The 25,428-nt window shown below is 37.9% G+C and overlaps 1 protein-coding gene across 2 annotated transcripts in view; it reads left to right on the forward strand.

The window, feature by feature from the left end:
• Positions 1-5,605: 5,605 nt before the first annotated feature.
• Positions 5,606-25,428, forward strand: part of LOC104096908 (uncharacterized) — a 33,380-nt gene continuing 13,557 nt past the window's right edge. Inside the window, exons 1-15 of one of the 2 annotated variants that reach the window (XM_070195265.1) lie at positions 5,606-6,020; positions 6,120-6,877; positions 11,688-11,813; positions 11,894-11,979; positions 15,795-15,903; positions 18,729-18,824; positions 18,955-19,017; positions 19,126-19,185; positions 20,864-20,932; positions 21,921-22,002; positions 22,122-22,174; positions 22,249-22,347; positions 22,470-23,702; positions 23,917-24,918; positions 24,988-25,323. In XM_070195265.1, coding sequence (XP_070051366.1) covers positions 5,963-6,020; positions 6,120-6,877; positions 11,688-11,813; positions 11,894-11,979; positions 15,795-15,903; positions 18,729-18,824; positions 18,955-19,017; positions 19,126-19,185; positions 20,864-20,932; positions 21,921-22,002; positions 22,122-22,174; positions 22,249-22,347; positions 22,470-23,702; positions 23,917-24,918; positions 24,988-25,323 — 4,230 coding nt within the window. In that variant the 5' untranslated portion in view covers positions 5,606-5,962. The remainder of the gene's footprint in view (positions 6,021-6,119; positions 6,878-11,687; positions 11,814-11,893; positions 11,980-15,794; positions 15,904-18,728; positions 18,825-18,954; positions 19,018-19,125; positions 19,186-20,863; positions 20,933-21,920; positions 22,003-22,121; positions 22,175-22,248; positions 22,348-22,469; positions 23,703-23,916; positions 24,919-24,987; positions 25,324-25,428) is intronic. The other variant, XM_070195266.1, reaches the window with a different exon arrangement.

Below are 25,428 nucleotides of genomic sequence, written 5' to 3' on the forward strand. Positions count from 1 at the left end.
TCCAGAGTGAAAATAACGAGGATACCGGGGGAAAGAAGGACGCATTATAAGGTGAAACGGCTCTATGAGATAAGCAATAGCTTGTGAATACTCTTTTTTTAATACAAAATGGTGATATGCAGATAATGTACATATCCATAATGCTTTGTATAGTCTTGTATGGCCATAGGTTGGGTTTAACTGCTTGCAAGTTTGGCTAGTGTCCATTTTATAAGGGAAACTCAGCCGGAAATCTCCGTCGGAATCCACGATGAGTTAGACACCCCATAAACCCTTACATTCGAGGACGAATGTTCCTAAGGGGGAGAGGATGTTACAACCCAAATTCGCATATCATAGATCACGCCGTAAGGTAGTCGACGTAAATCCAAGAAGAGATTATCTTTGAGATGATAATAAGTTAATCCTATTGGTCTTAAACGATACAAGGGTGTATAAGAGTGGTTAACAAGTATTTGAAGTTAAGCGAATCAAGGATGTTGTAACCCGTATTTTCGGGTAACACTAGAGGTGATTAACTGTCCCAAGAGGTCTTGTTTTAATGTATTTGAATCATATAATATCCGCATCATAAGTCTTGAAGTCAAGCGAGTTATGAAACAAAAGTTGATAAAAGTTGTCGCAACTTAGGTTTATAATTTTACTTAAACTTTAGGTCAAATGTTACTGCATTTTTCTCCCAATGTGCTTGGAATTATGGGGTGATCTACCTATCAAATTGAAGATCTATGAGTCTAGTTTCCAACGCATTAAACCGTTCATCGATACGATCTCGGAATAGAGAGATATTCGCGTTTTCGCGAGAGTGCGCCAAGCTACTCTCTATGGGGCCCACAAAGGCGGTTTAAGACATTTGGACATATATAAGATAACTCAACCCCGTTTTAAGTCATTATTTTTCAGTATATTCAGACCTTATAACCCTAAAAACATTCTCTCAAGGTTCTCTCATGATCCAAGACCCAAACAAAGGGCAAACAACACAAATCAAATGTCGGGAATCCCGTGGTGCTAGTAAGTTTCTTGTTTTTCTTGTTGTTGCTGATTTTTGTGTTGTTCCAGCTCGTGTGGGAGGTTGTTTTAAGTGCTTTATGTTCTGTAAATACACCTTCAAGTTTTTAATATCAACCCTAGGTGATTTCAAGTCTTCTAAAGTAATTCTAGTGCCGAAAAACCCGAATTAATTGCTAGTTTCGCTTCCTTGTTCTTGTGGCAGAATTGAAGGGATATTTCGTAGAAAATTAAGGTCAAATTGGAGTTGTTCTTTCTGTTTAAAGGTAAGTAACCTCTTACTCTATATATATTTAAGATTATCCAAGTTGCAGCTAAGTCGTTGAAGCTAGAACTTGTGAAATATATATCGAAAAGCTTGGTAGTAATGTTGTTGGTTGGTGGACTGTTTTGGAGGCTCAATATGATTATTAATGATGTTGTTTGGGCTGTTTGGTGATTGTATTGACTTGTGGGAAGTCATATAAATAGGGGAGGTGCTGTCCGTTTCATCGTAAAATAGGTTGTGGTCGATACATAATAGTTACGACGCTTAAATGATAATGATAGTGTCATTTGTCTTATTGTAGACTAAGGAGTCGTGATATTTGCATAGCTTGAAGTTGGGCAGTATATACAAGGTATGTGAGTCTATCCCCTTCATTCTTTTGCACGACTCCGATTGTACATAATGTAATGAACGAGCTCCCAAAGATACTCTACTCTTAGAAGCTAGCAGTGCTTACATTGCTGCCCTTCTTATGAAACGATTGGTATTGATGTTACTTCTCTTATTCTTATATTATCAATGTTGTTGGTAGTTCCTGATTCTTATAAGTTTCTTGATGAAGAGTTAATCCTAATAACATGTACGAAGGATACCGACCTTACGTCACTCCGAAAGGTTCAAAATGTGATTCCAATGAGTCCAGCATGCATCATATATATGTATCTATTTTACTCTACCGAGCCGCGCTATAGTTGGCCGGGTATGGCACCTATTGTGCAACCACTGATCAGTTGGGTTTTACCGAGCTCCACGTGGCCGGGTACGATTCTACCGAGCCCTATGATGGCCGGGTACGTTTTACCGAGCCTATTATGGCCGGGTACGATATGATGATGGTGATGCCCACAAAGGCGTATGTTTTAAAAGTTTATGTATATATATGTATGTATCATGTATTTCATGTCAGTAGCCCTCAGAGGTACCCAGATGTCACAGGTTGTATATTCTCTATCCATGTTTACATTACTGTTCTTACTTATGCTTTCTTGCCTCACATACTCAGTACTTTATTCGTACTGACGTCCTTTTTATTTGTGGACGCTGCATGTCGTGCTGCAGGTCCTGATAGACGGGTAGACGCAGCTCCCCCATCAGTAGGCTATCCGGTTCAGCGTTATTGGCAAGATCCTTTCTCCGGACTTGCCGTGGTCTTGGTATGCATTTTTGTTATAGACATTATGGGTATGTCGGGGCCCTGTTCCGGCAATGTTATAGCACTTATGTTCTTTTAGAGGCTCATAGACAGGTGTCGACTCATGTATGGTTTGGAATGCCTTGTCGGCTGATTTTTGTTGTATAGTCTTTCATGGCACCATGGTAGCTCGTACCTTATATATAGTTTCTTGACAGTCTTGTCGTCCCATGTTACGTATGTTCATGACATTATCTTTCATTGTTGGATGTTCATGATCCATGTCTTTCATTTATATTGGTCTTGTCGGCCCTTAAAGATAATAAGGAAGGTTAGATAAAATGTACGTTGGTGCTCGGCAAGTATGGCCCGGGTGCTAGTCATGACCCTCCAGTTGGGTCGTGACAAACTTGGTATCAGAGCAAGTCTGTCCTAGGGGTTGTCTATGAGCCGTGTCTAGTAGAGTTTTGATTATGGATGTGTAGCGCGCCACATTTATAATCAGGAGGCTACGTGACATCTAGGGTTGTTACCTTCTTCCTGAATCTAGATCGTGCGTAGAGTTGAGTCGTAAGTGTTCATATCTAATATTCACCTTGTTTTCTTTTAGCGATGCCTTCGACTAGGAAGCAAGCGATTAGTAAACGGCTTGATACAGCTGTAGGAGAGGGTAACATTCAGGTGCCTCCAGCCATAGCAGGCCAAAGTGAGCCTCAGAGTGAGATGCCGTCTCATACCTCTCTGTCTCCTCCAGAGGATATTAGGAGGCACCCAGTACATCCAGTTCCTCCGTCTGGCACTACAGACCACGATATGCGCAGTGCAGTGCAGTTGTTGAGTAGCTTAGTAGCTGCTCAGGCTCAGAGGCAGAATACCGGTGCTGCTGATAAACCGGTTAGTGCAGGAGTTCGTGATTTTATTAATCTAGACCCTCCAGTGTTTACCGGATCAAGCCCCAAGGAGGACCCGCAAACATTTATTGATCAGGTTCATTGTACATTGCGTGTTATGCATGCTAGTGATACAGAGGCAGTAGAGTTGGCTTCTTATCGGTTATGGGATTTAGCGATTTTATGGTATGATAGTTGGGAGAGATCTAGGGGTCCGAACGCTCCTCCAGCCGTGTGGAAGGAATTTTCTGAGGCAACATAGTTGAGATGTCAATGTCACACAAGAGGTTGTCATTAGGCAACTTCCAACGAGAGTTGCAAAGAAAAAGGCGGTTGCCCCTACCACCTCCACAAGGTCCTCCAATAGATCAAAAAAGAAATGATGAAGGTTGAACACTCGTTGAAGATAGTCGAAGACAAATACAAGGTGATACAAATTGAAGAATTCATAAGGTTGAAGAAAAACGGACAACAATCAATTTCTTACCTTGTTTTGTTCTATCATTTCATGAGTATTATCATTTGTAATATCATTAGAGAGTATGTTATAAACTCTGTGATGATCATAGAGTACTTAGTTCTTCCTTGTTTGTATTTTCTTCATTCTTACAAGTATATGAGGATTTTCAACACCTCAGCAGGGATTGTAAGGTAAGGTCTAGCGCAATATGTGTTTGCTTATGTCCTACGCCTTTGGAAATTATCCACACAACTATGAGTTCATTCGCCTTCGTGAGACTATGCCTGCATCCTTAAATTAGGCTGCAATCAAATGGCAATAGAGGCGCGGCAAGATGACTAAATAGCCAAGGCATAGATGGAGACAACAATACTGTAGGTTCCCCCATTGCTTGTACTCTTCCTTTGTGGATTTTTCTTTTCTTTTATTATTAATATAACAACTACTAGGCAACATGCCTAGTAGTTATATTTACTAAAAAAAAGGGTTAGGATCCTTTTGTGGTTGTCGCTTCATCGACATTATCGAAGTCTATAAAAGGGAAAGAGATCAACAATTCCACGCTTATTGAAATTCCAAAAGATGAAGCTACACGGCGGCGGCAGCACCGAAACGGAAGATTATAACCATGGAGTATTTGTATTTATATTGGTAATGGTGGTTGAGGAGACAAAATGACCAACATGCGTTAACTGATGAATATTCTGGAGAGAAGAGGGGAGAGAGGAGAGAAAAAGGAAAAATGGTGTAACGAAATCCCTTGATTGAAGGCAATAATAATGGATTGAGATCCTTTTAAGGTGTAATGTATGTAATTTATGAGTAATACTTATTTAGGGCGGGTAATATATAAAATTAGAATAATTTTGATAAATAAGTTTTAAATATTATATAGGAACGAAAAAATCCCTTTTGCAAAGATATCGAGTTTGAGTCTTAAGACTGGAAAATCTTTTCAGTGAATTCTTTACTCCATCATTGGGCCTTGAAAGTATGAATCTAAATTAATTGAACCAATTAGTTTCATACCTCGCATTTAGAAAGGAGACATTTATAACTAGGGGTGGGCGTCGACCAGTTCGGTTTTCATGAAGTTTAGTTTGTTTGGTTAGTTCGGTTTTCGGTTTTCTATTTTGTGCACCAGCACCCGAACCAAAATTAGTTTGGTTTTTTCTAATTCGATTCTGTCGATTTTCGGTGCAATTCGGTTGGTTTGGTCTTGTCGTATTGAGCTTTTAAATCAGACTTTTCTACTAAAAAATATGACTAATTTCATGTTTTAGTGCAACTAAAACTCAAAAATGCGACACTTATAATATAATTAGCCAAATTATTTAGTTGATGTAGGAAATATAAATTTATTTGATAAATATTACGTACAATATAACTATCTCATAGACAGCAACATCAGCGACGCGCACGCAAACAATGATGAAAGATGCATTGGCAAACAAAAAGGGATAATTTTTAGAACGTGAGACTTTATTTGATTTTGGACTTCAAATTTTATTTTTAATGTAAATATGTAAAAAAGTTGGACTAGACAACTTAAGAGTAGCCCAAAGGCTAGGACCCATATTAGAAAACTTCGATTTTTCTGTTTAACCGAAAAACCGAAGTTGCAAACTCAGCACCGAACCGAATATCAAAATTATAGAAAATATAAATCGCAAACCGACTGAATAAGCCTAAAAACTAAAACCGAATGAATCGAAATTTACGGTTCAGTTAATTTTTTCGGTTCGATCGGTATTATGCCTACCCTATTTATATGTATATAAGTATGGAAGACATTAGGGGATGATCTGCAATTATGACAAACACCGGGGAGGATTCACAAAAAAAAAAAAGAAAAAGGTCTCGCACGTTAAATAGCCCGTCCACCGCGAAAGGGGAGGACCAACACCTTCCGTCTCGGGAGAGAGGGAAACAGCAAATTCTACTTCCCCGTCTGATGCACCATCAATTATACCCCTCCCATCTTTTCTCCAAAACCCTAGTCTAGATTTTCCCTTTCGAAATTCACCACCGTTCTTCCACAAAACCCAACAATTTCACTCCTAATTCATTCAAATCACAAGTATACAACTGCTAATTCTTAAAATCACACTATTCTCAAAAAGCTTCTTACTTTCTCGTTCTTAAACCCTAGTTCTCAAGTCTGTTTACTTCAAAGCTTCGGCTTTTAGGGATAATACAACATGAGTCCCATCCAGAATTTCGAGCAGCATTCTCGTCACCTTCTCGAACCCGACCTCCGTACTTCATTACCTTTACACTTCACTATACTTTTTCCTTCTCTTTGTTTTTGTTAATTTTATGTGTATATTTATCCCTTGTTTTATTGTTCTTTAACAGCAATTCAAACAAGACTACAGATGGCAATGGAGGTACGGGATAGTTTGGAGATAACACACACAGGGGAGTATTTAAATTTTCTTAAATGTTATTTTCGTGCATTTTCCGGTGTTTTATATCAAATTACAAAGCCACAGTTCGCGGACAATCCTGAACATAAGCTGAGGAACATTGTGGTTGAGATACTGAATAGGCTTCCTCATAGTGAAGTCCTAAGACCATTTGTACAGGATCTATTGAAGGTGGCAATGCACGTTCTTACGACGGACAACGAAGAGAATGGCTTAATTTGCATCCGTATTATCTTTGATTTGCTTAGGAACTTCAGGCCTACTTTAGAAAATGAAGTTCAACCCTTTTTGGACTTTGTTTGTAAAATTTACCAGAATTTTAGGGCTACTGTGAGTTATTTCTTTGAGAGTGGGGCGATGGCAGTTCCTCCACCGCCTGCCCCCACTTCGTCTATGTCGTCTTTGGGTGAGTCAGACGTGAAGCCAATGGAGGTGGATCAAATGAGTACTTCTAGTGGGGGGTATTTTGGTGCTGGTCAGCTTAATCCCAGTACGAGATCATTTAAGATAGTTACTGAGAGTCCGTTGGTAGTGATGTTTCTGTTTCAGTTATATAGCCGGCTGGTCCAGACGAACATTCCCCATTTGTTGCCCTTGATGGTTTCAGCCATATCAGTGCCAGGTCCTGAGAAGGTGCCTCCTCATTTGAAGACTCACTTTATTGAGCTCAAGGGTGCACAGGTTAAGGTAAGGTTTTCATTCTCTTGAGAATACTCTTTAGCTGTTGAGTAAATTGGTGCAAGTCACCTCCTTTCTAGGCCTATTCTGATAATTAAGGGATTGACAATATCTCGTGACAGTTCTCTGAATTGTTGTCAATGGAGAAAAGAACTTAATTCTATATTTATTCTTGTTCCTTTTCCTTTAGTCTATTTGGCATTGCCTTTATGCTCATTTATGGAGCACCTAGTACATTCTGCTAAGCAATGTCTAGCGGGCTTCTTATGCCTGTTAGGCTGTCCCTGAGAAGGACTAGAATGCATGGACCATTTTACTCTTTCATTACTGTAATATCCGGAGAGTGTTGGCCCATCAACTATTAGGCCATCAACTGTTGAAGTACTACATGGTACGATTGTCTCCTAAGATGGCCATCATTGTAGGATTAGTAGTCAGAATTGTACTATGTTATCATATATAGCTACCTCTTCTTTTCCAGAGGAACAACATAGGAGTAAAGAGAAAGCATAAGCTTATTTTAATAGTCCTCGTCCCACTTCTTGAAAAATAAATAAATTAATAGTCCTCACTTTTCATCCTTTGGTTGGTAAAGTCTTATTTTTCTTTTTCTTTTTTTCCTTTTCTGCTTTAAACTTACTTAACCTTATTTTACTTCCTTGATCTGGACAGGTTGATGATCTGGGGTTGTTGGCCTCCTGCATTTTTACGAATTCATCTTTTTCTTCCTAATTTGTGTTTGTTCTTTCTTAGCTGTCCGTTCAAGCATATTCCCAATGCGTTAAATCAGATTTACCTCATTTGACTATAGGACACATGAAGAAAGGAAAATTCGCCTAACTTGTTTCATTGGACTTATTGGAACTCTGTGTTGTGTAAATAACTTCAAATTCTATTACAACTTAATGTCACAACAACAACAACATAAAACCTAGTGGAGTCTAACAAGTGGGGTATGGGGAGGGTAGTGTGTACACAGACCTTACCCCTACCCTTAAGAGGTAGAGAGACTGTTATCGATAGACCCTCGGCTCAAGAAGATGAAAAGCAACAATAGAAACAAGCATTATCAATCACTAATGCTAGAAAGATAATAACAACAATCTAAGAACTAGAAAATATGCGAAGGAAGCAATAGCAACAAGTCGTAACAACGGCAAGATACTTGGAAACCGAAGCGAAAAACAAGATAGTAGGAAAACAACATGTAATACTAGCAATCTAAGAATACGACACTATCATACTAACCCTGAAACCCAAGGTACAGTTCAAAAAAATGCTCTATTACCTACTAATCTTCTACCCTAATTCTCGGCAACCACACCCTCCTATCAAAGGCTATGTTCTTGGTAAGCTGAAGTCGCGCCAAGTCCTGCCTGATCACCTCCCCTCAATGCCTTTTTGGCCGCCGTCTACCTTTCTCATACCCACCAAAGCCAGTCACTCACACCTCCTTATTGAGGTATTTAAGCTTCTCCTCCTCACATGACCAAACCATCTAAGTCTCACTTCCTGCATCTTGTCCTCGATGGGAGCCACACCTATTTTAACCCGGATATATTCATTCCTAATCTTATCCAACCTAGTATTTTCGCACATCCATTTCAACATCTTCATTTTTGCTACTTTCATCTTCTGGATATGAGAGTTCTTGAGTGGCCAGCACTCTGGCCCATACGGCATAGTTGGTCTAACCACCACTCTGTGGAATTTACCTTTAAGTTTTGGAGGCACATTCTTGTCACATAAGACGCCAGATGCTAACCTCCATTTCATCCACCCCGCCCCTATATGATGTGTGACATACTCGTCAATCTTCCTAGTGTTTTACTTGTAACTTCCTCCCTTAGGGATGACTTGTGAATCAAATCTCAGGTCCATGTCCGCTCCTTCTGTTGCATCACCAAACTTGCACTCCAAGTATTCTGTCTTAGTCCTGCTCAACTTGAACCCTTTACAGTCTAGGGTCTGTCTCCAAACCTTCCAACTCGTCGTTAACACTGCCTCGCGTCTCGTCAATCAGTACTATGTCATATGCGAATAACATACACCATGGCACCTCCCCTCACAACTTAATGTTGAAGAAATATAAATTGATAATAATCACTAACAAAAAATAGTAAGGATAGGGAGCGGGAGAGTGAATCAATGCGTAAATAAGTACCCTTCCAATAGAATGATAAACCTCCTTTGTTATTGTTAGTGTGTGGTTATAAAGTTAATATTGGGAGTAACATGTGAAAGATCTAACCATCACAGAATAGCTACTTTACTCTCCATTTATCATTAGCACAAACAATATTTGAAATATCCAAGGGTGGTTCGTGAAGGCGAATCAAGACGAGAGAACCCCAAAAGAGTTGTGTTATCTACATTTGATTATTGAGACATGTCTTTCTCTATGTAGTGAAAGTATCGTTAATATTGATGGTTAAAAATGGAAAGTCGGTCAATTAAGGTTCTTATCCAAAAAAAAGAAAGAAAAGGAAAGAAAATTTGAAGTAGGTTACCTGTGGAAAAGAAAAACAAAATTGGAGGTAGGTTTAGTGAGGTGCGTGGAAGCAAGCCAAAAAGAAAAAGAAAAAGAAAAAGAAGAAATAACATTTTTAGTAACTAAGTTGATAATTTTAAATCTACTTCTGAACATGTATTTGTGAAACCGCGAGACCTGAAATATGTTTCTGAATGGTGTTACCAAGTCAATTGTTTGTGCTATTGCATGAGTGTCTGCTTGTTCAAGTGTATTCTCTTATGTAATGGAGCTACAACTCTCTTTTCTACCTACTGCATCGTCTTGATGCTGTTAATGAAACTTCTTACTTCATAAAAAATAATAATGATTGTAGCAAGTATTTGGCTGCTTTTACATGGCTTCTCGGTGTTGTATCTTCTTGTTTTTCTTTTCATTAATGTGGTGCTTATACTTTCCTGAGCCGAGGGTGTAACAACCTCTCTATCTCCACAAGACAGGGGTACTACCCTCCCTAGACTCCACTATGTGGAATTATACTGGGTATGTTGTTGTTGTTGTTAAGTCAATAATTTTCTTTTCCCTTTCTTTTTAAAATATTTTGTTATTAGCTCAATGGTTTGTGGGTTGTCTGATTGATTGTATTAGTAGAATTTATCCCAGCATAAAGTCTCGTGTAAAGTAATAAAATCCTCACATAAGAAAAAACAGTTGCCACACAATTAATGTAGTTTTGTTTAGTCACATAAGAATAATAATATCCGCATGACTAATGAAGCGTTTGGTTGATGGTATTAAATAATATCTCCATTACTTATCAAAAATAGTATCCGCATTAAGTTATGCATGAATCTGCATATTATTTTATGTGGAATTACACGTGGAATGAGAATACGCGCAGTAGCAATACAAGAATAAACTATTTAAAGACAAAAACACTATAATTCTTGCATAGCATTGTTTCATTATTAATCACCGTATGTAGCAATCCTTTTATTTTTATTCACCACATAAATGATCCATGCATTATAACCTGTATGACTAGTTTATGAACCAAAAAGCCCTTTGGAGTTATTCTCCCCAGCCCTTTATGTCCCTTAGTGTAGAGAGTGGCTGAGTGTTGCTAGATTAATTGCTGCCATTAGTATAGAGATAGCTGGTGAAATGACATATTTCCCTTTCCATTTGCCTTCTTTCCCCTTATTTTTGTATGTGATCAATATACTATTCCTGAATTGAAGATCTCGGATTAAATTATTAGGGAAACATCAATAATTGATCATTTAGAGTCAATGTTGTCAAAGGCGTGCTTAAAGCGTGCTTAAGCCCTAAAGCGAGGTTCAAAATATGTTAAGCGCTTCACCTCGCTTAGCGGACGCTTCAGTATTGTCATCAAAGCTCTAAGGCATACTTTCCCTTACCAATGAGTGTAATCCCGAAGAGGCGACACTGAACAATGATATTTCAGTTGATTGTGATTCTTTTTCAATTTCTTTGTCCGTATATTTGTTATTCACATTTACAATTTTTGGTCTTGGACTATACATACATATTTGTATTTTTTTCTCCATTTGTGTCTTTCTTCATTAAAGCCCACGCTTTATTTGCGGTTTGCACTTAAAACCCCAATGGACTTTAGAGCTTTTTTGCGCTTTTCGCCTTAGATAACATTGTTTAGAGTAACCTTACTAGAAAAATTGATGTTCTTGAGTGAATTTGTCAGGTCTTTGCGCATTAAATACCAACACGATAGGAAATTGAAATCTATAACAGAAGTCCATCCCCCACTCAATATCACCACCCACCAACCAAAAAAATAAACTAAGTACAAGGGTTGATTGTTTTTGTGATTTCTGATGCTATGTCCAAGTGTAAGCACCCCAAAAGAACTGGCTGCGTGTTAAAGAGTTTGAGTGGAAGCCTTGGTACCAAGGTTCGAATGCCATCAGAGGCGACACTAGGTGAAATTTTCCTATGTCTAAGTTTAGGTGGGTAGAAATATCCAGTATCTATGTTGGTGGGAGGAGTAGGTACTCGGTGAATTAGTCGAGGTACACACAAATTGGCCTAAAATCTTGTTATTAAATAAAATGTGTCCAAGCACAAGCCGTTAAGTTTGAGGTGGATGTCCCATAGTTTTACTAATTATTTCACCAAAAAAATGAATGTCCCAGACTTTTTAATACTATTCTACTTCCATTGTCGATAAATTGGGAGATAAGTTCGTCTGTGCTTATTTTGTTTTTTTTCTTTCTATTCACCTTTATCTACTTAATTTCAGATAACTTACCTTTTCCCTTCCATTTTGAGGGGGAAGACTAAGTAGACTTCTTTTGTGCAAATCTGCAGACAGTTTCTTTCTTAACGTACCTGTTGAAGAGTTTCGCTGACTATATTAAGCCGCATGAAGAGGGTATTTGTAAAAGCATTGTGAATCTGCTTGTCACATGTTCGGACTCAGTCTCTATCCGAAAGGTGAACTTCTTGAGATGCTGCTTGTGAACCTGATTTCTCTTTCTTTTGCGATAGTTGCAAACTGAACTTTGTTCTTTCAGGAACTGCTGGTGGCCCTGAAACATGTTCTTGGGACAGATTTCAAGAGGGGGTTGTTCCCCCTTATTGACACGCTTTTGGAAGAGAGGTAAACTTTCAATCAGAAGTTGGCTGGGAAAAAAAAGCTCATGCTTTCTTGTGACTCTGCAGAAATTAAGTTTCTTATATGAGGTTGATAACACTGTTTAATGTTCTAAGTCATAAAATTTTGTTCACAAAGTGTCCCCCATTCACCATTGCGTGTAAGGAAGGTGTCCCTGCACTTGTCTTGTCCCACATTACTCGCCTTTTGACCCAGTTTGGCATTACTGGAAATATATTCCTGGTTAGGATGTTTCTGAACTGCATGCAGAATCTGATATGTGGATTGCAGGTGGGCTTATGGGCAATTTTTGGAACTAGGTTTATTGAACTGTGCTTAAGTACTGCGCCTTTTGCGGCAGACAATTGGAAAGGGTGGATTGGAAATAGTATTAGTAGAATAGCCATCAATATTGAATAAAACTGTCGCCGTTCCACAAGAAAAAGAATGCGCTAAGTCGCAACAGCTAGAGGTGAAAGATATGCAGCACTCACATTATCTGCGTCCAGGAGGCAGAAGATAAAGTGACAATAGTATCATATATAGCTTGATTCACACTAGATGGTAAAAGAATAAGATATTGCATCATAACTAGCTTGTTTTTTTTCCGGTTGCATGTACAGTTGCCTGTTGTTCCATATTCTTCTTTTCCCTTTTTACCTTATTTAATGATATAATTTTTTAATTGTTCTAAGGATTCATAGATTTGAGTGCCGGCTGCCTAGTTAATAGGTATGACCTATAACCATTCTCAGAGGAACTTGCAAGTTGCAATGTCCATCACTTTGTCTTAGTAATCACTTTAATTATGCTGGAATTTTAACGCATATGAGGTTATCTTGAAAATGGAGATTTCTAACTGAAATAGGATGGTGATTGGTGTGTGAGTCTAGGAGAATTTAGAATTCTTACCTTCAAAAATCACCCATATTGCTGGATCTTTGAAAGAATAGTGCTGCCACTTCTTAGGCTACGTCTCTTCGTGCTCTTTGACAAGCAAGAGAAAAGAAGTTGTGAAAGGAGAATATAATAGAAAAACAATTGTCGAATTGTTTCTCACTAACAACATACAGTTGGAGGAGGGCTCCTTAGAAAGGTTTTTTAACTCCATTAAATTAGGAAAGTTATCTTATTCTTGAGATTTAATTTAGTAGGATTAATAAAAAATGATACAAATTTTTATATTTCTTTGTTTGACTTACATAATTACAAAGAATATTTTGCATAATATTTCTATTTCCTCTCAAGATGTCCCCTTAAACTATAAGTAATAAAACTGAATTGCTTATTTTGAATGTAAGAAATACTGATATACTTGTCTAGGGAACAATTATCTTGATTGTATCTTTGGAATAGTCTTTATCGAAAAAAGTATCTTTGGAATAGTGAATGATTGTCGAAAAAGAGTTATGTTGGAATTCTTACCCTTGGAAAGTCGTTTGTAGTTGCACAAAAATGGCAATTCTTGTAGTACGAAAGGAAATAAGTCTGTGCTTGGTTAAACAAAGAAATATGCTGGCACAATTCTCTAGGATATTCACTGGTACTTGGATTGGCAGTTGATGTGTAACTGAAAAAGTTGCCAAAACGATGATCAGAAATTCAATTTCAAAGAAGGGACTTGATGTCCAAAAGAAAAAGAACAAAAGATGACTTTTGGATTGAGACCATAAATTCAAATCTTCAAAGTGATTAAATATCTATACTTTAACATTGTGAAAATAAAGAAAAAATTGAGGCATATGTTTTTTTTTTTTTTTTTCCTTTTTCGAAAGAGTGATTGGAGAAGGATAGTAAGATGTTTAAGAGAATGACTTACTTGAAATATTCCATGGTGTGGTCTAGTAGCCAATGGAGCGGGAGGAGAACCGTGAGGTCTCAGGTTGAGATCCTATAGGAGGTAAAACGAAAACACTAGGTGATTTCTTCCCGTTTGTCCTTGTGGACAGAATTACCCAATAAATGTGCTAGTGGGAGGTAGTAGGTTTCCCGTGGAATAGCAGGGGTGTGTGCAAGCTGGTTCAAATACCACCGTCATAAAAAAAAAGGAATGAGGCTAGCAGCGAGGGGAGTGATCTTGACAGCTGAAAATCTGCGAAAGAGAGTAATTACACTTGTTAGTTGGTGCTACATGTGTAAAAGCTCAGGGGAAGAAGTTGATCATCTTCTGCTGCATTGCCCTGTGTCTTGGGGTTTGTGGAGGGAAATCTTGAATCTTTTTGGTGTTCAATGGGTGATGCCAAACACTGTAAAGGAAATGCTATATAGCTGAGCCGGTTTCCGTAGAAGAAGCAAGCAAAAGGTGTGGAAGTTCGCCCCGTTAGCTCTCATGTGGATAGTCTGGGGAGAGAGAAATAGGAGAGTTTTTGAGGGGATTGATTCTCCGTTTTCACATCTTAAGAATAGTCTTTTATCTTTGATCGCTTTTTGGTGCACACATATAGCCCCTACTTGTGTAGAAGATTGACGTCTTTTGTAGAGAATTATGTTCTTATGTAAATTCTCTACTTTTTGGTATACTTCTTGTATGCGGGAGTTTTTTCTCCCTTTTGATTAATACAATTTACCTTATAAAAAAAATGAAAGGGAATGACTCACTTGAAATGTCACGTGAATAAGTGCTAAAATAGTAGTCATACTATTTACACTATATAGTGCTCTATTGCACTATATAGTACCACCGGATAATTACCGAAAAGAGTTTTTCTTTTCAACACTTTTGTAGTGGTCATCAAAGAGAGACTTGGTGTTCTTTGACTGATTACCAAAATAAAAGTTGTGTCGCGAGAATGATCAGGAAACAACACAACTAAGCCTCAACCGTGAGTTAGCTGGGGTTGATTTTATTAAGTCTCACTATCCATTTGGACTTGTTCCTTTCCAATATTTAATAGTTGTTCTTTAACAGTAGAGGTCTTCCATTTTTTATATTACGTAGAAATCTCTAAATAGATTAAAAAGACTTTGTGTAAACGCGAGACCAAATGCAAGCGTACAAAATGGTTAAACCTTCATTTGGTATCGCCCATGTGGATCTTTTACTTTCATTTTTCTTATATATTTTTCCCGAGTTTACATGGATTCCAAGAAACCATAGGTTTTTGAGACAATTTTCTTCCACATGACTTTAGGTCTACATCTTTCCAATTTTTACACCTTCAATCATCATGATTTAATACATGTGGATTGGTGCATTTGGAGGTCGATATAGGATATGGCCAAGCATATCTGAAGCAATATCCGCTTGTTTTACTCTTTGTGTGCTACTTGCTGTATGTTGGAGGTCTATGTAGGACATGAAAATCATCTCAAATGACATACTCTTGTTTTATTCTCAATGGAGTTGTTTGGTTGCCGGGACTAATCCCGGTGTAAAATTTGGGATTACACTCCTCCAATGTTTGGTTATGGGTATTAGCTATACCGGTATAAATTTTGTACCAAAATTTTGTATTATTTATTGTACATTGGATGATTATAATCCTTGATGACTTTGTTGTTGGCTTACCAAATCACTCCTATGTGGTGCTACTTGCACTTTATGTTGTATGACCGCACATCTATCCTCACATCTTTTTTGCGACACATATCTTGTGTATGTATAGCCTTGGAGGCCCATTTTTCATTCCCTTGTTACATTACCGATTTTACAAGCGATCTATAGACTTGTCTTTTCCTTTGGTGGCATCCTTGTATCTGTTTACATTTCCGTTGCACTGCTCCATTTTAACTATACCATTATAATTCTGTGTGTTATATTGTTACATCTTCATCTATCCTACATTTTTCCTAGACATTGAACTTAAATTAAACTCCTTCAGGGTCCTTGTTGGAACCGGCCGTGCATGCTTTGAGACATTGAGGCCTTTGGCTTATAGCCTATTGGCGGAGATTGTTCACCATGTCAGGGGGGATCTTTCTTTGTCCCAGGTATTGCATGTTTTGATACTTGTCCTTTTCTGTAAGAACATGCTGCTGATTTCCGTGGTAGTCTGATGTTCTTGTTGTCTCCTTAGAGATATTTCTTGGTGAAAAATCTTATACACTGGTGAAATGGATAATGTGAATGCATGTGATGAATGGCTTTGCACCTGCTCCCTAGTTCCTCAACATATTGTAAGGTTGTTTGCTTTCGATTTCTGTAACAATTTTGGAAGTTGTTTTCTTTGGATAAAGGCCCAAGGAAACACTTTAATGGATAAATAGGACTAGCTGAATCCTGTTCTTGAAAAAGAAGCTGAAAAGAAAAAGGGGTCAAAATGCCTCAGTCACTTTTTTCAATTAATTAATGCTTGAAATGTGTTACCAATCCCACCCTACACCCTCCCCCCCCCCCCCCCAAAAAAAAAAAAGAAAGAAAGAAAAAGAAAAAGAAAAAAGGAATGCTTGAAATGTGGTGGTTGAGCAACTGAACATTAGTAGTATATTTTTATCTTCGCCCTTCCCCTTCTCTATAATTTATACTAGATTACTTTGCGTGTGCTTACGCACGGGCCCAACAATCTAAACTTTGGCTAAGTTTGTTTTCCACTTGTTAATTTGTTCTTTGTTATAATTTACTGTTGTATTTTAAATTCAATTAACCTAACTAATTGTTTTATCTTTTTACTCCTAGAGGAATAAAAATAATCATAGGAACATATATGTATTTCTATTGTCAACTTTTTAGAACATTAAGATAAGATAAAGAAAGATAAGATACATGAAAGGGAGGAAATAAACATGTGTATCAATAGCAACCAATTCTAATTTTTTTTAAAAAAATTCTCAAAAGAAGTAAAATGCTTGAATTAATAATGTTAATTTTGTGTACTCATTCTTGGTTCTAACTCTCTTTCTTTTAGATACCTAATTTAATTATGATGTTTTAATAAATTTTGTTATTTCAGTTTGTTGCTTGATAGATGTTATAAAAGTTTCAACCTTAGATATTTGGAAGATTCACTCTTTTCTCGTTAGCTTTATCATCGCTCGAAAGCACGGGATGGGCCTTCCCTTCCTTTACGTCATCCACCACCCTGTTCCCTAACAGCTGCTGTTCAATCCGTCCCTGAGAGTGAGAGTCTACACCGCCACGTCGAGACTCTCTTTCGAAAGGAGCATTCCAGCCCTAGTGTACTTATCCACAGGTTGTCTTAAAGTCCTCTTTGTCTAGGCAGGAACCTCGCTAACCTTCTCGGCCAGTTAGTCTAACCACAGGGATCCCCTCTTTCTTTCTCTTGAAAGATTTGATGCGCCACACGGGTGGGACAAGAAAATTCCCTTCCTTTCTGATCGAAATCCGATCAATCAATGAAATTTGTTACCACGCAGTGCAACAGGCACGCCTTAGTCTTATTCGAAAACAAAAGCGGATGGACCCCCTTCGTACTACCAAAAAATGAGATTCTTGCCGAATCCAGCTTTATCTTGCTCACCTGAGCAAAGTTACAAACTATGAACCTTTAATACCTTTTTGTGTGCTCCATTCATCTCATTTTCATTTGGATTGTTTAGAAAGTACACTCTTAGTTAATACAGGTTATTAATTGCGAAGTAAACAAAACTTTAAAAACCTTATGTATTCCTCAGAGCTCACTTACAGATTTATTTGGAAACCTTTTGAGAAAATTTTGAATAGATAAAAAGACCTTCAAATGAAATTTAACTTTATAGTAGACAATTAAACTAAAATATGACCCAAAAATAAAATATATCTTTTGCAAAATATTTTTCTTCAACTTGAATTTACCAAACTATTTCATAAAACATTGTGCACGTATTGTACTAACCCAAATATTATTTGATACAGTCGCCATATCAAGAGCTTTTAAAACTAAAATTACCAAAGTTAACCGTAGTAAAAGGTATTACAAGATGATTCGATAAATCTTTTCCTGTAAAATAATTTGATTTATTTTAAAAAGAAAGTCTCCGTTGAAATAAATTAACATCTAGTATAACTTTTTGTGCATTACAATTTTAAGTAAAAAATCAATCACCACATAAAATAATTTTAGTATGTGATCTACCAAATTAATTTGGAGAAAATTTATAAAACTAAATTACCATAATATCTATTATTAGCTTATGATATACAAAATTAGTTCTTGAGAATTTCTAAACAGTTTGATAGTGGCAGCTATGAGCTTTAGAGTTTAGAAGTACTCATGAATATATACAGTTTAAAAATGTGCGTTTTATTTGTCTGATACACCATTTTATACAGAGAAATACAAGCGGAGTACGAATGAAGGCTAATAATGGCTTCAAACATTTTAAATTTTCCTCTAATAAATAATGGGTTGAATGAGTTAACCAAACATTTGTCTCCTCACAAGCATAAATAGAAATGAGCAAGTTTGAATATAAAAAGTTGTCAGGCATGGAAATGGATTTTTCAGCCGCAATTGTAAGGGGAGATGGACCCACTCCAAAGCATACACGGTTCCCTTAAAGGGCTAAAAAGTCTGTACAACAAAAATTAATAAAGTTAGCACGGTAATCAACTTATTTGAACCAATCAAAATTCAGAGCCACTTTAAATGATCAACAAGTTATAAAAACTAAATGTGAAATGACAAAAAGAGGCCTTGGTCGGCAAGCTGGCAAGACAACGGCCAGCTGCTTCCAAGGCTCTTCTATATATTAGAATATCAAATTTCTTTTGTGTTTTATATTTTCTCCCCATCTTTGGACTGACTATGCTGTATGCATACGTTTTCTTTTCATCTGTTACTACTGAAAAGGGTTTATCTTGATTTGTTTGTGTGCAGTTATCACGGATAATTTATCTTTTCTCAAGCAACATGCACGATGCTTCTTTGTCGCTCAGCATCCATACCACATGTGCTCGTCTGATGTTAAATCTGGTATGAATGCATTAAATAATATCTATTCCCCTGTCATTGCAGCTGTAGTGTAACCAGATGATTTGGACCTTAAGATGGTGGCTAGTGGTCAGTATTCAATTTGACAAAGATATCTTTCTTCCTATGACAGGTGGAACCGATTTTTGAGAAAGGTGTCGACCAACACTCCATGGATGAAGCAAGGATTTTGTTGGTCTGGGCTACCACTGCATATTTCAATACTTTTCTTGGTTTCTTGGACAACCACACTTTATTTTCAGTTATTTGTGTACTAGAACTCATGTCAGTATATTTGTGTTAGGGTCGGATTTTGGATGCTTTTGTTGGCAAATTCAACACGTTTAAGCGTACAATTCCACAGGTAATCAATCTGTAACTCTATCAACTTATCAAGTTTAGGTGTTTGGATGCGGAACAGGAAGCCTGTATTAAACACCATATAACTTATCCCTCATTTGTTTTCTGTATTCAAAGTTGCACTGAACTCTGTTGTGGTCGGTCGTTTTATAGTATCTTGTATAGCTACATGGCCATATTGTGTGGGGAAATTGGAGAATATCAAACTCACAAATAGTAATACAATTTCCAATTTGGCTCTCCCTTTCTCTTATCCCAATTCCCACCTGTATCGATTGTTCAACCTGACCAGATTGTAATCCAATTTTTAATCCGTGTATTATGATTCCACTCCCCTTCCCAAGCAACTCATTAGAAACTTAAAGATATCAAGTATGAAAAATAGAAATCTAAAATAAAATAGAAAAGAACAGGTTTTGAATTTTTTGAACAATGTACTAGAATAGCTCATTATGTAGAAGTGTAAGGTTATGTAAAAAGTGTAAATAGATATTCTTTACCTCTAACTAAGTAGGTAAATTTTCTACAAATACAAAATATCCTGTGTATCCTTGGGAATATTTATGAAATATTCTTTAATATAGTCTTATGTGTATAGAGATTTTGTCAATCTAAATACATAAACCATATTCTTAGTTTTAAGTTTTAACACGTTCCTCAAACTCAAGATGGTGAATTAACATGAGTTTGTATATCAAAACTAAAATAATTGAGTAAGTTGGATCAGCTTTTATTTCCTTGTCCTGATTGTGACAAAATCTACCCAGTAACAACTAACCATGCAACCGCGAATCTATGAGGAGGAGAAGAATCTTTGGAACATTGATAAAAATGTAACGTTTAGAGGAGGTGACTCAATATTGGATCTCTAAAATCATAAAGGAAGAAAGGAGAAAGAGATTTCTCTTGAAGGGTGACCGGAGATTTGGTGCTAGTGGAGGGACTGAAAGCCCAAACTCAAAAACTACAGAAAAAGAGAAGAGAAGATGACTTTTCTTGAGCAGTGAGTAGAAATTCAATATTCAGATGGTCTGAAGACTCTGGAAGAGTAACTGGAAATTCAATATTTAGCCGAAGGACTCAATACCCAAGATCTAATACCATTAAAAAAAAGAAGTCGTAGAAAAATGGTCAATATGTGACTAGATTAGATGCGATGGAGGTGGTGATGCCAGAGCAGGTGCCCAATTTAGAGTGTTGCCACCGGAGATATGATAAACTTAAAAATGGTATCCTGGTGTGCTATGCTTCTGTTGTGCACGGTTCCCAGGAAGGTCTAGCTCTTATTGGGTCTATTGTATGCAACCTTATTGCATTTCTGCCATATAAGAATGATAAACTCTGTAAAAAAAAGGACGAGACTTTAGCAAGGCATGCGTGCACGCCGGCAAGCGGAAACTACTTATAATTGTAACATATTATTTTACTTAATTTCAATATTAAGAATAGCTCTAAGTTATCCCCCCCCCCAAAAGGGAAACAAAAAAAATGATAGCTATAACTACTTTTTTGTTGATGTTCAATTTCGTTTATACATGTGTATTTGCTCATTGACGTTCACAGTGACTTCCTGAATACAATGACATCAAATGAGCTTACTTGTTGGATATTCCCAGTTTTTCCCATTTATTAACCAATCAGCCATGTCCAGACTAATACTTCTCTGTATATTTGGACTGTAGCTTCTAGAAGAGGGGGATGATGTGAAAGGTCGATCTACATTGAGGTCAAAATTAGAACTTCCGGTGCAGGTAATTTTGGTGAATTTCTTTGCTGTCCTTAATTCAGTGCTTTCCCGAGTTGGGTAACTTTGTTTGAGCTCTCTTTTCTTAATATGATATGAAGCATTAGTGGCTCCAAAATTGAGGCTTTTATGATGCTACTCTTTCTCCCTTTTACCGATTGTTACTATCAGATGCTACTTTTTCTCCTTTTTTTCCTTATCGTCTTTTGTCCCCCTCATCTTTCTTTCTCCCCCCTCTTTCTTCTTCTTCTTTTTTTCCTTTTCTTCTTTTCCACCTTATCTTGAGCCGAGGGTCTATCGGAAACGGCCTCTCTACCTCCCAGGTAGGGGTAAGGTCTGCGTACGCACTACCCTCCCAAGACCCCACTTGTGGGATTATACTGGGTATGTTGTTGTGTTGTTGTTGTTGTTGTTGTTGTATGTAACTCTTCTAGGTCTAATGTCTTTTTTTTCCCCATATGTATTGTGGATTTGCATTCTCAATGGCAAGTTGAATAAATTGTTTAAAGCAATAGTTATAATCACATTATAGTTTGATTTGTTATTCCTTTTTTCTGATAAGTAAGATATGTTATTTCTTTTATATGTGGAGGTTGTTGGGAGCCATAAATAGAATAAAAGAAAATCTCTTTCTACCCTTGATTTGTAACAATAAGCTTCTTACTGCCAAGAATGCTTTATGTGCATGAACTTTGTACTCATAATTATACCTTCTTCCTGAGTGTTGTGGGAAATGTCTTTTTAGTGCATATTAGATCATGAATCTCTTGATGAATGAGAGTCTGACAGTATAAAGGTTTTGCGCTAGTGTGATACTGTTACTAGCTTATTATCTTGCTTGTCCGTTTTTGCTATTCTTTTTGCTTGAAAGAATGCTCGTAGACTAGAGGTCAAAATGAAGTGCCAAAAAAGTTTACTTTAGTAGTATGGTTTTGTGATTGAATTTCATAATTCTATTTGGTCTTCTCTCTTGATCATGAATTATATTCTTCCAGGCAGTACTCAATTTGCAAGTCCCTGTGGAGCACTCTAAGGAAGTCAGTGATTGCAAGCATCTGATTAAAACCTTGGTTATGGGTAACAATTCACTAACATTACCCTGTTCATCATGGCTGTTAGATGAACCATCTTGCTCTATTTTAATTTGAGTTGGTCTGCTCTTTTTCATTGTGACTAGTCACCTTTACGTCTTTCAGGAATGAAAACCATAATATGGAGCATCACCCATGCGCATTTGCCGCGATCACAGGTATAGAACATTAACTGTGCCTGGTGTTTCACCATCATAATTCTACTTTTCTTATGTGGTCCAACTGGTTTTAGGTTTCGGCATCCACCCAGGGAACGCCTCCTCAAGTTCTTGCCTCAGCATCAACTACTTCATCAGTACCTCAACCTTTTAAAGGAATGAGAGAAGACGAGGTATTATGCTAATGCAGCATTTGATCTTGCCTAGTGGCTCAACTGCATCACTTTAATCTTTGCCTAGGGAATGCCTGTGGCTGAGGAACTCTGCAACTCACTTTATGTTTCACTGTTGGTAGGTTTGGAAAGCTTCTGGTGTGCTTAAAAGTGGTGTTCATTGCTTGGCATTATTCAAGGAGAAGGACGAAGAGAGAGAAATGATCCACCTTTTTTCCCAGATTTTGGCTATTATGGAACCACGAGATTTGATGGACATGTTCTCCTTATGCATGCCTGAATTGTTTGAGTGCATGATTTCTAACACACAGTTAGTCCACATATTTTCAACCCTATTGCAAGCACCAAAAGTTTTCAGACCATTTGCAGATGTCCTGGTTAACTTCCTTGTAAGCAGCAAACTTGATGTCCTTAAGCATCCAGATTCACCTGCAGCAAAGCTGGTTTTGCATCTTTTTCGGTTTTTGTTTGGTGCTGTCGCAAAGGCTCCTTCAGATTGTGAGCGCATACTGCAACCTCATGTGCATGTTATTATGGAAACTTGCATGAAAAATGCATCCGAGGTTGAAAAACCCATTGGTTATTTGCAACTCCTTCGTACAATGTTCCGTGCCCTTGCAGGAGGAAAATTTGAACTTCTATTGCGTGACTTGATTCCTATGCTGCAACCCTGTTTGAATATGCTATTGGCTTTGCTTGAGGGGCCTAATGGTGAAGATATGCGGGAGCTTCTGCTGGAGCTTTGCTTGACCCTTCCTGCACGATTAAGTTCACTGTTACCTCACCTTCCTCGCCTGATGAAGCCTCTTGTTATGTGTCTTAAAGGTAGTGATGACCTAGTGAGTCTTGGTTTAAGAACACTTGAGTTTTGGATTGATAGTCTGAATCCTGATTTTTTGGAACCAAGCATGGCAAATGTCATGTCCGAGGTGATTTTGGCATTATGGTCTCATTTGAGGCCTGCACCTTATCCTTGGGGTGGGAAGTCTCTGCAGCTCCTTGGAAAGTTAGGTGGGCGTAATAGGCGTTTTCTCAAAGAACCTCTTGCTCTTGAATGCAAGGAAAATCCTGAGCATGGGCTTCGTGTGATCCTTACATTTGAACCGTCCACCCCATTTTTGGTGCCTTTAGATCGTTGTATAAATCTTGCGGTGGCTGCTGTCATGCAAAGAAGTGTCATTGTGGATGCTTTCTACAGAAAACAAGCTCTGAAATTTCTTCGTGTATGCTTGTCCTCTCAGCTTAATCTTCCTGGTAGCGCTACTGATGATGGATTGACTTCTAGGATGCTATCGACCTTGTTAGTTTCCTCAGTTGATCCATCTTGGAGAAGATCAGAGACATCTGATATAAAGGTTCGTGATATAACTTAGTTGTTGTGTTTATTCCAAAAAACCTGTTGATTACTTTATTGCTGGTAATGCGTTTATCCTGTGTTGCTGGCTACATCAATATCAGAAATTTATCTGATCACGTAGTTGCCTGAGAGTAAGGAAGATTTCAGGGTAACCTCTTATCTTATTTCCATTTGAATTCAAATTAATGATATTGAAACTGCCTTGCTTCTAGGCTGACCTGGGTGTCAAGACAAAGACTCAACTCCTTGCTGAAAGATCTGTTTTTAAAATTCTTCTTATGACCATTATCGCGGCAAGTGCTGAAGCGGATCTGCATGATTCCAAGGATGAATATGTCATTAGCATCTGTCGACATTTTGCCATTGTATTTCATATAGAAAGCTCTGTCGCCCATGGTTCTCTTTCAGTTACTCCAGTTGGTGCCTCTGTGCTTTCATCTAGCACCAGCATTAGTGCAAAGTCAAGATATAGTACTTCTTCCAACCTGAAAGAGTTGGACCCTCTTATATTTTTGGATGCTTTGGTGGATGTCCTGGCGGATGAAAATAGACTGCATGCCAAGGCAGCTTTAAATGCACTAAATGTGTTTGCTGAGACCCTTCTTTTCCTTGCTCGCTCGAAACATTCAGATGTGTTGATGTCAAGAGGAGGTCCTGCCACACCTATGATTGTCTCAAGCCCATCAATGAGTCCTGTATATTCTCCACCTCCTAGTGTTCGTGTCCCTGTGTTTGAGCAGCTTCTGCCCCGTCTTCTGCATTGTTGCTTTGGATGTACATGGCAAGCACAAATGGGGGGAGTCATGGGGCTTGGTGCTTTAGTTGGGAAAGTCACTGTTGAAACTCTGTGTGCTTTCCAAGTTCGTATCGTGCGGGGACTTGTTTATGTCCTCAAGAGACTTCCTGTTTATGCCACTAAAGAGCAAGACGAGACCAGCCAGGTGCTTACACAAGTTCTTCGTGTGGTGAATAATGTTGATGAAGCAAATAGTGAAGCACGGAGGCAAAGCTTCCAAGGAGTTGTTGAATACTTCGCATCAGAGTTGTTTAATCCTAATGTGTCTATTAATGTGAGGAAGATTGTGCAGTCTTGTTTAGCACTTTTGGCAAGCAGGACTGGTAGTGAGGTTTCTGAGTTGCTTGAACCCTTATACCAACCTTTGCTTCAGCCTCTTATACTACGTCCATTACGGTCAAAGACTGTTGATCAACAGGTGAGGTTTGTTGGTAGAGTTGTTATAATCATTTTCTTGCTTGCTGAACTAATCATCTTGTATCTTCAGGTGGGGACTGTTACAGCTTTGAACTTTTGCTTGGCCTTGAGACCTCCACTTCTAAAGTTGACTCAGGAGCTAATCAATTTCCTGCAAGAAGCATTGCAAATAGCTGAGGCTGATGAAACAGTATGGGTTATGAAATTTATGAATCCTAAGGTAGCAACCTCGTTAAACAAACTGCGCACAGCCTGCATTGAATTACTCTGCACTGCTATGGCGTGGGCCGATTTTAAAACCCAAAATCAATCTGAGTTGCGTTCAAAAATTATTTCAATGTTCTTCAAGTCTCTGACAAGCAGAAATTTAGAAATTGTAGCTGTTGCAAAGGAAGGGTTGCGACAGGTTGGTTTTAGCTCTCTGAAATCAGAGTCTCTTTTTATTCCATCATCACTTACTGATATTCTATTCTTCCATGCTCAAGGCTTATTACTGGATCTGATGTCATTT

This window comes from Nicotiana tomentosiformis, chromosome 2 (genome assembly GCF_000390325.3).
Source record: "Nicotiana tomentosiformis chromosome 2, ASM39032v3, whole genome shotgun sequence".
In the NCBI taxonomy this organism is placed as follows: Eukaryota; Viridiplantae; Streptophyta; class Magnoliopsida; order Solanales; family Solanaceae; genus Nicotiana; species Nicotiana tomentosiformis.